This window comes from Aquarana catesbeiana, linkage group LG01 (assembly GCF_042186555.1).
Source record: "Aquarana catesbeiana isolate 2022-GZ linkage group LG01, ASM4218655v1, whole genome shotgun sequence".
Taxonomy (NCBI): Eukaryota; Metazoa; Chordata; class Amphibia; order Anura; family Ranidae; genus Aquarana; species Aquarana catesbeiana.
This window is the reverse complement of record NC_133324.1, coordinates 135838638-135851587: the sequence shown is the minus strand read 5'-3', so window position 1 is coordinate 135851587 and position 12950 is coordinate 135838638. Positions and strand designations below refer to the sequence as shown.

The window sequence follows — 12950 nt, the reverse complement described above, 5'->3', positions numbered from 1 at the left end:
TGTAGGGACATCGGTCCCGAAGAGGAACAGCATGTTATGTGCCCACCAGTACCGCCTGCCAGTGCCATAAATCGGTGCCAAAAATCAGTGCCCACCAATCAGTGCCCATGTTACTTAAGTGCCAGCAATCAGTGTCACCTATCAGTGCCCACAAGTGCCACCTATCAATGCCCACCAATGGTGCCAATCAGTGCCACCTAGCAGTGCTGCCTATCAGTGTCAGCTACTAGTGCCAATCAGTGCCCATCACTGCCACCCATCAGTGCCACCTATCAATGCCACCTATTAGTGCCCTTCAGTGCCACCTATAAATGCCCATCAGTGCCGCCCTTCAGTGCCACCCATCAGTGCCCACCAATGCCACCTATCAGTGCCCACCAGTGCCGCCTATTAGTGCCCATCAGTGCCACCTTATCAATGCTTATCAGTTTCGCCTTATCAGTGCCCATCAATGCAGCCTATTGGTGCCCATCAGTGCAGCCTATCAGTGCGAATCAGTGCTGTCTCATCAGCATACATCAATGAAGGAGAAAAACTATCCGTTTGCAAAATTTATTAACAAAATATGAAACGGTTTTGTATTTTTTTTTTAAATTCGTTTTTTTTTATTTCTTTAACAAAAAATAAAATAAAATCAGAGGTGATCAAATACCACCAAAAGAAAGCTATATTTGTGGGAAAAAAATGATAAAAATTTTATTTGGGTACAGTGTTGTATGACCGTGCAATTGTCATTCAAAGAGTGACAGCGCTAAAAGCTGAAAATTGGTCTGGGCAGGATGGGGGTTTAGGTGCCCAGTAAGCAAGTGGTTAAGCTGCTCCTGATTACGATGTAATCCCTACAGAGCAGAGCTCCTTTGGCTTTTTACCAAACTTGTAAAGCCTTTAAAGTAATTTTCTCAGAAATTCCAAGAAACTAATTAAATTCTGTTGTGATCCTTTTTATTAATTATTTCAGTGCTTAGGAAAATTACAAATTATAATGCTGTAGTTCACATTTTCTGAAAAAAATTCCAAGTGTCCTTAACAAAGAATAACTGCAGCCAATTGCATGTTTTGATTAATATCTAAAATTAGGAATCTGTGAATGGACTTCTACTATCATGCCCCAAATGGAACATTTTCCATAGTAAGACCAGAGCGGTATTTTGCTGTGTCCCTATGCCAAAAACGATACCATAAACAGATGTGACAGGGGCTGCAATATGTCACATGAAATCCAGTCGCTAAACTAAAAAGATGTTCAACAAGAGTCAGAAGAAAGCAAGATCAAACAAGATTAATAGCAATTAAAATAATTGACTTTGCTTTTCTAAGGATTTTCCTCAAAGGTCCAGGTTATCACTGTTCAGAAATTCTTCCCAAATCTGATCCATAATGTGGCTTGGGAAAAAGTCACTTTTATCAAAGAGTAAGACGTCTTTCACTTTCAGTATAGTATTCACTGGATTCAGTACAGTATTCACTGGATTGTGAAGACTTGAAAGAGCTGCAAATTGAAATAACAATTTTTAATGAAAAGTATCACATGGTAATGGAAAAAACCTACCATAATATTTTTAATTGCTGGAGCCAGATGCAGATTTGCAGGCCAGGAGATTATGCCATTCATGGTCACTGGGAGCATATCTTATCAGTAAATGGCCATGGATGCTATTGTTTCTTCCTGCTATTGGAGTTAAAAGAACAGGTATAGTATTGTCAGCAGAGCAAATGGAAGAAGGTGGGATGTGTGTCTCCTTAGACTACTTAGGCCGGCCATAAACTGAGCAATTTTCTTTCCTGCTTGATTCACAGCCAGTGTATATGGGGGAAAGGGAATCTCACCCGTGGGGCCATTGTGTTCTCCCAGCGGGGGGGGTCAGGGGAAGCCGTCCTCGCTAGGAAAACACAGTGATTATTGCTAATGGTTACAACAGTTGCTAGAAATAATCGGATGTAAAATCTGACAAGTTGGTTGGAACCAAGTTGATCGATTAAGTTTCTGCTGAACTTGCCAAGATTCAAACTGTCTATGGCCAGCTTTACTACAAGTAAAATAGTGGTAAGGGTAGGGGTTGTACCGTAGGAGGCGGCACTGCAAATTCTAACCATCTGAGGCAGGAAGTGCACCAGAAACATCACCATCTTTACAACAAGGGCAAGAATGCACAAAAGACTACTACCTTACAACTGTAGGAAACTGTTCTGTTTTAAATACACATAACATATGTCTTCTTGGTCATGTAATGGCACAGTTATGCATTTCTAATGTTTTCACTTATTTTATGTATTCTGCTTTTTTTGGCAGCACATTTTTTTACAGCTAACATTGCTTAAGATATTTTAAGTTAATATGCCTTAAGTGACTGTAAAGTAATTTTTTAAAATTGAAATAACAAACGTTTTATACTTTATCCCTGAACCTCCTCTTCTGGGGTCCCCCACCGGTTCTCTAGGCTTCCCCTCTTCTCCAAGTGCCCCCACAGCAAGCCGCTTGCTACAGGTGCACTCCCGAGCTGATCTGTGTGCATCCATATACACACATTCAGCACCGGATTCGACTGACAGCAGCAGAAGCCAATTGCTCCCACTGCTCTCAGTAAAGCCTGTGATCGCAGAAAAAATGCAGAGCAGGGCTCCTGGCAGGGACAGTGGTGTCAAGTAAGTGTTTAGGGGGGAGGCACAGATACCCCTTTAGGCCAGCTGATCCCTTTAAAACAGAGCACATATTACACATGTTCTATGGCTAATTAACCACTGGCCGACCAGCCACCGTCATTATACTGTGGCAGGTCGGCACGGTCTCACGAACCATCGTAGCTGTGCGTCAAGCCCTTTAAATGCCTATAGCAAGCGCGCGCACCCGCTGCGCGGCGGGGAAACCGATGCGCCGATAGCAGGCACGAGAGCCAGAGCAGGGACGTGTGTGTGTAAACACACAAATCTCTGTTCTGTGAAGAGAGGAGAGACAGATCATATACTCCTACTAGCTAGGAACAACGATATGTCTCCTCTTCTAGTCAGTTCCATCCCCCCACAGTTAGACACACAAACGAGGGAACAGATTTAACCCCTTGATCGCCTCTAGTGTTAACCCCTTCCCTGCCAGTGACATTTATACTGTAATCAGTGCATTTTTATAGCACTGATCGCTGTATGAATGCCAGTGGTCCCAAAAATGTGTCAAAAGTGTCCAATCTGTCTGCCGCAATATTGCAGTAACACTGCCATTACTAGTAAAAAAATAAATAATAATAAAAATGCCATAATCTATCCCATAGTTTGTAGACGCTATAACTTTTGTGCAAACCAATCAATATACGCTTATTGTGATTTTTTTTTTACCAAAAATATGTAGAAGACTATATATTGGCCAAAACTGATGAAGAAATTTGATTTTTAAAAACATTTTTGGGGATATTTATTACAGCAAAAAGTTAAAAATATATATATATTTTTTAAATTGTCGCTCTTTTTTTGTTTATAATAAAAACCGCAGAGGTGATCAAATACCACCAAAAGAAAGCTCTATTTGTGGGAAAAAAGGACGTTAATTTTGTTTGGGTACAGCGTTGCACGACTGCGCAACTGTCAGTTAAAGCGACGCAGTGCAAAAAAAATGGCCGTATTGCAAAAAAAAAAAAAAGAAAAGGCAAATCTTCCGGTCTGTAAGTGCTTAAGGTGGTAATTAAACTCACTTGGTGCCTTATCTGCATTAAATTAGCTTCCGAACCTGTGTAATTTATATGTGTTCGGGTTTAAGGGATCAGGTGGCAACTCTAGGCACAGACAGCGTAAGATTTTTTATCTTAATGCATAGGATGCATGAAAGTAAAAATAACCTTTTGTCTTTAGAACCACTTTAAAAAGCATAGGTTGTTCAATTTATGCACAATTGAATGTCCGTTATCACCTAGCTAAAAAACTAGTAACTAGTAAATAAGACTCAATTGATAAAGGTAACATTGAATTATAACTTATGAGAAGCCTAAAGGACCAACCCACTGGGGGAATACTGATTCGCACAGGGATATGTAACTAGCGGACCTCCAGCTGTTGCAGAACTACAATTCCCATGAGGCATAGCAAGATTCTGACAGCCACAAGCATGACACCCAAAGGCAGAGGCATGATGGGACTTGTAGTTTTGCAACAGCTGGAGGTCCGCTAATTGCATATCCCTGCGCTAGCACAATGGCACATGCAGCATCTTACACATGAAGGAGATAAACTTTTTAAAGGACAGGGTTTATTGATGGAGGCCTCTGCATAATTTGAAATGTAACATCGCAACATGGTGCAAAATGAATATATCAAAATTGCATTAGTGAGTTAATTAGTTGAAAGATTGGGGATTGCCATAATCATTAGGACTATTATTACTGTTGCATTTAAAATGGCTGACAGACTGGCTTTAAACAGCTTTATTATGTTATTGCTCCGAATCATTGTACATTGCAGCGTAGAATACATTGTCATTTTGGTTAATAGAATTCTTTTGACAACAAAGAACCATATCTAACATTCTGTAAGTACATTTGACCTCTGAAGCTTGACTTTGTTAGCTTTGCATCTACTGTATATGCATGTCCTTTGTTTAATCACTGACCATTTTTTGAAACAGGAGAAATATTACTGTTAGCTTACCTATTTAAACAAAGAATAGTTACAGGGAATTAACACATTTAGGAGTGGACATATTTTCCTTGCACAATGCAAACTGGGGGAAAGTGTATGAGAATTGTATATGTATTAGTCTAACTTCAAAGTGTCATCTCAGTATGACTAGCCAAGGATCATGTTTTTTATTCTAAAAACATGCAGACACATGATTTTAGAATAAAAGGAAAAAAAAAAAAGAAAATTAGGATGATTGAAAGCACAGGGTGATAAACATTACAAACGCTACATTCCAATGAATTTGAAAGTAGTATTTTTAGAAGCATATGATTTATGTGTTTGTTTGAAACTGTACTAAAATTTAGGGTGGAATTTGATTGCCCATAAACCTAGGTTCCCAACTTTCTGGTTCTGCGTGCTGCATTTGCACAGGAAAAAGGTCCCTGAACCTTTTTTTAAAAAGTGGCCGCCTTGAAACCACATGGTTCTTTGGTGCCATGCATTTCCGCATGCAATAAACCTCACCACGTTTTTTAATGTGTGGGGCTGCCATCATAGGTGTGCGCAGCCTATTGTATTAGGGTGTGCACCCCAAAGTTCCAACACACATAAATGCCACCTTCTGTCACAGGAAGGAGGCTCTGGTGGTGGGAGGCAGTCGATTGGGAGCATATTTTTTTTTAAATGTGGCCACCTTGAAACCACATGGTTCTTTGGTGCCATGCATTTCCACATGCAAGAAACCTCACCACATTTTTTAAAGTGTGGGGCTGCCAATAAGAGTTAAGAGTCTTCTTAAAAGCAGCACAACATTTTCTGTATGGGTGTGGGAGTGTGTGCGATTTACAATTCGGCAGAGATGTGCCTAAGACCCCTTTCACACTGGGGCGGTAGTGCGTTAGCGGTAAAGTGCCACTAGTTTTAACGGCGCTTTACTGCTGTTATAGCATCGCTTTTTGGCCGCTAACGGAGTGCTTTTAACCCCCGCTAGCAGCCGAGGAAGAGGTTAAAAGCACCCATGTTGCGGCGCTGCCGAAGCACTTTGCAGGCACTTCGGCACTACTGCCCATTCATTTAAATGGGCAGGGCGTCTTGGCAGCGGTGTATACACTGTTCCGTACTGCCCCAAAAAAGCTGCTTGCAGGAGTTTTTTTTCCCGTCTTGCAAGCGCACCACCCCAGTGTGAAAGCACTCGGGCTTTCACACTGGGGAGGCATGAGAGGCACTTTTCAGGCTCTATTTTTAGCGCTAAAACGCCTGAAAAACACCCCAGTGTGAAAGGGATCTTATGGGCAACTACACCACATACTGATCCTCTGGAGAAAAGGTTAATTAAATGCCATACTTCACTAACGAATTGTCTAATGAATTATGTCAACCTAATCCAAGCAGGAATAGCAATATACACTCTATTGTCAAAAGTATTAGGACACCTTCCTTTACACACACATGAGCTTAAGTCTTAAGACCCGTGATACGAAAATCGGAAGTAAAATTTTGTCAACGAATGCTCTGCTGATTTTTGGATTGTTAGTATGGTGCTTTCGACAGCCAATTCTGGTTTTTCGTCTGACAACAGCTGGATGTGCACATTATCACATTTTTGCCTTACGCAAACTCTACGTCTGATTTTCGTATAATTAGTCCAGTTTTCTAACAAAAAAAAACGTAAGAGCAAGACTATGCAAGCTCAGAAACGAAAAAATACATACAAAACTGTTCAACACATTACATCACTTCTGAAGTTGTATTCTGTCGTACGAGAATTTTTGTATGGTGAGTAACCTCTTCACTTTCGACATGAGACTAGCATGCAACAAAAAACGGAAGAACGGTCGTCCAAAAATCTGATTGTGTGTACAAGGCTTTAGACCGTAGGATTCAATATTGGTTTGACCCACCCTTTGCAGCTATAACAGCTTCTTCTGCAAAGGCAGTCCAGAAGGTTTAGGGGTGTGTCTATGGGAGTGTTTTTGACTATTCTTCTAGAAGCGCATTTGTGAGGTCAGGCACTGATGTTGGGCAAGAAGGCCTGGCTCGCAGTCTCCGCTCGAATTTATCCCAAAGGTGTTCTATCATGTTCAGGTCAGGACTCTATGTAGGCCAGTCAAGTTCCTCCACTCCAAACTCGCCTCTTCTTCAGAGGTTTAATCGCTACAGACATCGTCTGACCCAGTTCACTACTGGCCAGTCTCAAGTGTTTGTCTGTGTACATAAACACATATGTTTCTTGATATTGTATTTTGTATTTTTGTATAATAGATATATGCATCCTATTGTGACTTCCCATAAGTCACTAATTCATTTTTAAACTTTTCTAATAAAATATCAATATATTTTTGTAGCGCTGGTAGATTTACAATCTACCGCAGGTTAGGTAAATTTAGTAAATTGTGCGTTAGGAAGGTAAAAGTTTGCCTCTGTTCCAGCTTGGCTGATGCTGTGTGTGTTTCCGTGCTGACCGGTTGGTGTCGCTGTTACCACTAGTCAGTGTTGGAAAGGCAACGTGTCGAAGTGTATAGATGCTCCTCTGTCTCCGAGACAAGCTCGGTGGAGGTGGTCCTCCGAGTTGCATTCTGGGAAGAGGGTTTTTATGGGACAGACACCATGTTCTAGGGTCGTTTGACAGCCACCTGCTGGCCCTCCTGGCCTGGTGACTTGGTTGGAGGACGTATCCAAAAAAAGTGACCATACAGCATAGTGTTGCCGGTTCGGCTTAAAGGTTCAGGCACTGTGACTGACTTTCACTGCAGAAAATCTGATACATCCTGTGGCAGAGGATGGTACGGATTTATTCCCCCAAATAAGTCTGTGGCAGAGACTTTTGATTTGTGCTGCGTACTGGCTGCTAGACCGGTGAGAGAGGCCTATCCAGACGAGCAAAGAGTGTGTCCCACGAGGGGAGCGCATTCCACATAATTATCTGAATTCTACCAGGACATTTGTCGCTAAGATTTTACAAGAAGATATTTGAGTTTCTCCTGAAAGTTTCCTTTTCCGCCTCTTTCCTGCTACTTCCTAAAGTTTGTCTGTTCAATAAAGCATTGAAATGTACTCCAGTGTTGGTGCGTGTGTCGTCCAGAGGTAAACTCAACGGAACCCCTAGATCCGGTGCTGGTAAAGCAGAGGGAAGCAAAGTGAAGGTAACAGACCCGCTTAAACCAGCAGCTCCACCGTGAGTTAGTGCTATATGTGGGGGCGTCCTCCGGGATTTGTTGACCGACAATTATTGCAACCCAGTGGAGTGTTTTACCGGGAGTTTATAGAGAAAGCTGGACTTTGAAAAAAAAAAAAAGAAGAGTCCCGGGAGCTACGTGACTGAAAGAACAAGTGGGAGGAGTTACCCTGCTTGCTACCGCGTGGGACACGTGTAATGTGCTTGGCGCCAGAGGAGAAGCTTTGTGATCGTACTGAAAAGATCAGAGTGTGGCCATGTCTTTTCCGGCATTGCAATCGGTTGTGGGACCCAGAGTGTTCCCTGCAAGCACCGTGATGAATACTGTGCAATCTGGAACTCTGCTCACAGATACTGGAGCTCGAATGAAGCCGCAGGGGAGGTTTGTCCTGTATACCTCGGGAGATGTTGAGGGACTGGGCATGACCTGCCATCAATGTGGAGGATTGGCCGTACATCTTCGTCCATTTGGCCGATGTCCGCAGTGTGGAGAGTACTTGTTTGTGGTGGAACCACCTACCATGCCGCCCCGTGCCTATCGGATGGATTGGGTGACAGGTATCGCTACAGTGGAAGCTGCTACCGCTACAGAGAGAGAACGACGGGCCGCTACTTTGCCTGTTGCTACTGAAAATGTTTCAGAAAGAGATGCTGCTGCTGCCGTCTCATCAGGAGACATTACTTTGATTTCTGAGTCCACTACGCCTGCTCCTGTGGTGCCTACTCAGAAGAAGGTGGGCTATGTGAAGGCTTCCCGCGGCCATTGTCGAGGCCTACCCCAGAGGTTACCTGAGCCGGAGCTACCAAAGTCTACGCCGGGGACGGGTAAGCCATTGTTGGGGACTGTAAATAAGTATTTGCCAGCAGAAGAATTGAGAGACTCGGAACTAGAATTCATGCCGGATCTCTCCGGGGATGATGACTTGTTTGAAACCATGTCACAAGAGCTATTGTGGTCACAAGGCGAGGATGTTGCCTCCACAGTGACTTTTCCTGAATGGACTGCCATGAGTTCTGGAAAGACATCACCCTGTGTGGAGACGCACAGTGTTGTTGCTGGGACTTTGTCAAAAGTTATCGGTTCGCTTCAGACACCGGCTGGGCCTATGGTGAAAATTCATTAGATTCCTGTGTGCCGCCTGGTATGGGAAAAGACAGATCTTTGCAAAAACTTGCTCGCTTGCAAAGGATGTTAAACAAGCGTGTGGCCGCAGAGTATGGTTTGGAATTCCCCTATGTGTCCCAGGATGTCATGCAGGAGATTGAAGCTAATCGGGAGCTTTGGTACAATGAATCTATTTGGGACTACTTGTCTGTGCCTAAGCCCTTTAGAAAGACTGGATGTTCTGTTCGGATGGATGAACGTTTCAACGGATGCTTTGTACATTGGAACTATGGTCGGCATATCTATGCTGATAAAGTGGTAAGCCGCAGACCATGAAAGGACAATGCTGTATATTTTATTACCACTGTGGATAAAGAAGGAAAATATGTGACTTTGCCAGATCCTCGGTTTTACTGGTAATTATGGACACTACCACTTTAAAGTTACTTAGCTAGATAGTGACAGGGTAAAGAGATCTGCGTGGTCAAGATCTACAGATCCTGTTCATTGTTTAAATCCAAGGACTTCTTTTGCTAGCCGGATTTCTTTTATAAAAAAAAAAAAGTTCTTGTGCAGGGATGGACTCCAAAAGTTTTTCAGTGTAGATTGTGGGAAGAGAGTTTCATTTTTTGATGAGGCTTTGCTCCTACTGTTGTATAGGATATGTATATATGTGTGTTTAACTATGTTCCTTTTCAGGGATCATCGGATCATATGTATAGCTGGGAGGCTTTTCAGCTAGTCAGTTAGTGAGGTTGTGTACAATTATATTGTGGTTTTGTTCGCGGCTGTGAACATAATGTTTTATCAGATATAAGTCTCATAATGTCTTTAAACTATCCTTTCTCTTTCTCTTTGTCTATCTAAAGTTATGAGAAACTCAAATACTTACTCTCAGGCTTGAGAGTTACTGTTACTGTGTTCAGGACAGACGTTGGGTAGTGGGGGGAGTATGTAGTGCTGGTAGATTTACAATCTACCGCAGGTTAGGTAAATTTAGTAAATTGTGCATTAGGCCCCTTTCACACTTATACGACTTGTCCCACGATTTTGTACTGCAAAATCGTATGACAAGTCATTCTCCATGATTTTCAATGACTACCATTCATATTGGCACGACTTTAAGTCGTGCCGACTTGAAAGTAGTCCCTGCACTACTTTGGTCCAACTTCTATGCGAGTTGTACTCCATAGACCTCAATGTTAAACCATGAAGTAGCATGCAAGTCGTGCCTGAATAATATAGACACGACTTCAGTACGACTTTGTAAGCACAAGCCTGGCCTCGCTATTCGGGAAAGGAAAACTTTTCTTTCCTTTCCCGATGAGCGACAGGCAGTGCTGACAGCTGTCTGGTATTAATCCAGAGGGGGAACGCCGCGCCAAGTTTTAAATGAAAAAAACGGCGAGGGTTCCCCCCCCGGGGGCATACCAGGCCCTTAGGTCTGGTATGGATTGTAAGGGGAACCCCCTACGCCGAAAAATCGGCGTGGGGGTCCCCCCAAAATCCATACCAGACCCTTATCCGAGCACGCAGCCCGGCCGGTCAGGAATGGGGGTGGGGACGAGCTAGCGGCCCCCCCCCCTCCTGGACCGTACCAGGCCGCATGCCCTCAACATGGGGGGTGGGTGCTTTGGGGCATGGGGGGCGCAGTGCGGCCCCCCCACCCCAAAGCACCTTGTCCCCATGTTGATGAGGACAAGGGCCTCTTCCCGACAACCCTGGCCGTTGGTTGTCGGGGTCTGTGGGCGGGGGGCTTATCGGAATCTGGGAGCCCCCTTTAATAAGGGGGCCCCCAGATCCCGGCCCCCCACCCTATGTGAATGAGTATGGGGTACATGGTACCCCTACCCATTCACCTAGGGAAAAAAGCGTCAATAAAAAACACAGTACACAGGTTTTTAAAATAATTTATTAGGCAACTCCGGGATCTTCTTCCGACTTCGGGGGTCCTCTTCCGACTTCGGGGGTCTCTCCGCCGTCTCCTCCCGGTGTCCGCATCTTCTGCCGGCTCCTCCGCTATCTTCTGCAGCTCAATTGCTAGCGGTGGTCCGGACTTCTGCCTTCTTCTTTTCTTCCAGAGATGTTGACACGACGCTCTCTCCAGCCAGAATGGTCTCTGTGCGCTCCGCAAGGGACTTATATAGGCGGTGACCCCGCCCCCTTATGCCGTCACAGTCCCTGGGCATGCTGGGTCTGTGACGTTTTAGGAGGCGTGGTCACCGGGTGATGACCACGCCCCCTTATGACGGCACAGTCCCAGCATGCCCCGGCACAGTGACCTCATAAGGGGGCGGGGCCACCGCCTATATAAGTCCCTTGCGGAGCGCACAGAGACCATTCTGGCTGGAGAGAGCGTCTTGTCAACATCTCTGGAAGAAAAGAAGAAGGCAGAAGTCCGGACCACCGCTAGCAATTGAGCTGCAGAAGATAGCGGAGGAGCCGGCAGAAGATGCGGACACCGGGAGGAGACGGCGGAGAGACCCCCGAAGTCGGAAGAGGACCCCCAAAGTCGGAAGAAGATCCCGGAGCTGCCTAATAAATTATTTTAAAAACCTGTGTACTGTGTTTTTTTATTGACGCTTTTTTCCCTAGGTGAATGGGTAGGGGTATCATGTACCCCATACTCATTCACATAGGGTGGGGGGCCGGGATCTGGGGGCCCCCTTATTAAAGGGGGCTCCCAGATTCCGATAAGCCCCCCGCCCGCAGACCCCGACAACCAACGGCCAGGGTTGTCGGGAAGAGGCCCTTGTCCTCATCAACATGGGGACAAGGTGCTTTGGGGTGGGGGGGCCGCACTGCGCCCCCCATGCCCCAAAGCACCCACCCCCCATGTTGAGGGCATGCGGCCTGGTACGGTCCAGGAGGGGGGGGGGGGCGCTAGCTCGTCCCCACCCCCATTCCTGACCGGCCGGGCTGCGTGCTCGGATAAGGGCCTGGTATGGATTTTGGGGGGACCCCCACGCCGATTTTTCGGCGTAGGGGGTTTACCCTTACAATCCATACCAGACCTAAGGGCCTGGTATGCCCCCGGGGGGGGGAACCCACGCCGGTTTTTTCATTTAAAACTTGGCATGGAGTTCCCCCTTATGATTCATACCAACTACTGCATGTTTTCATTTGTTAATGCCAAAAACGTGGCAAAGTAGTACTGCTCCCAAATCGCGGTAAAATCGCGGCAAAATCGCGGCCGCGAAATCGCGGTAAAATCGTGCGACTTTGAAGTCGTATAAGTGTGAAAGGGGCCTTAGGAAGGTAAAAGTTTGCCTCTGTTCCAGCTTGGTTGACGTTGTGTGTGTTTCCGTGCTGACCGGTGGGTGTCGCTGTTACCACTAGTCAGTGTTGGAAAGGCAACGTGTCGAAGTGTATAGATGCTCCTCTGTCTCGGAGACAAGCTCGGTGGAGGTGGTCCTCCGAGTTGCATTATGGGAAGAGGGTTTTTATGGGACAGACGCCATGTTCTAGGGTCGTTTTACAGCCACCTGCTGGCCCTCCTGGCCGACAGGTATGCGTTAAGGATCTACCTCGTGGTCCTCCGATCGGGAGGCCCACGATGCTGCGGCGCAGGGGCGGGTCCAGAGGCTTGTCTGGGGCCTACCACCGCGGCCGAGGAATGGTCCTGAGCTGTCGGTCCTCTGTGACGAAGCTGGACAACCGAGGAGATCCCAGGGGAGGACCCATCTTGGAGAGATCTCTCGGCGTGCTGGTCTATAGAGGGGCCTGGTGACTTGGTTGGAGGACGTATCCAAAAGAAGTGACCATACAGCATAGTGTTGCCGGTTCGGCTTAAAGGTTCAGGCACTGTGACTGACTTTCACTGCAGAAAATCTGATACATCCTGTGGCAGAGGATCGTATGGATTTATTCCCCCAAATAAGTCTGTGGCAGAGACTTGATTCATGCTGCGTACTGGCTGCTAGACCGGTGGGAGAGGCCTATCCAGACGAGCAAAGAGTGTGACCCACGAGGGGAGCGCATTCCACATAATTATCTGAATTCTACCAGGACATTTGTCGCTAAGATTTTACAAGAAGATATTTGAGTTTCTCCTGAAAGTTTCCTTTT

At 45.5% G+C, this 12950-nt stretch overlaps 1 protein-coding gene across 1 annotated transcript in view; it reads right to left on the bottom strand.

Moving 5' to 3' along the window:
- Window positions 1-1325: 1325 nt before the first annotated feature.
- Window positions 1326-12950, bottom strand: part of ANKRD31 (ankyrin repeat domain 31) — a 105965-nt gene continuing 94340 nt past the window's right edge. The window contains exon 5 of the mRNA XM_073633546.1: window positions 1326-1489. Coding sequence (XP_073489647.1) covers window positions 1326-1489 — 164 coding nt within the window. The remainder of the gene's footprint in view (window positions 1490-12950) is intronic.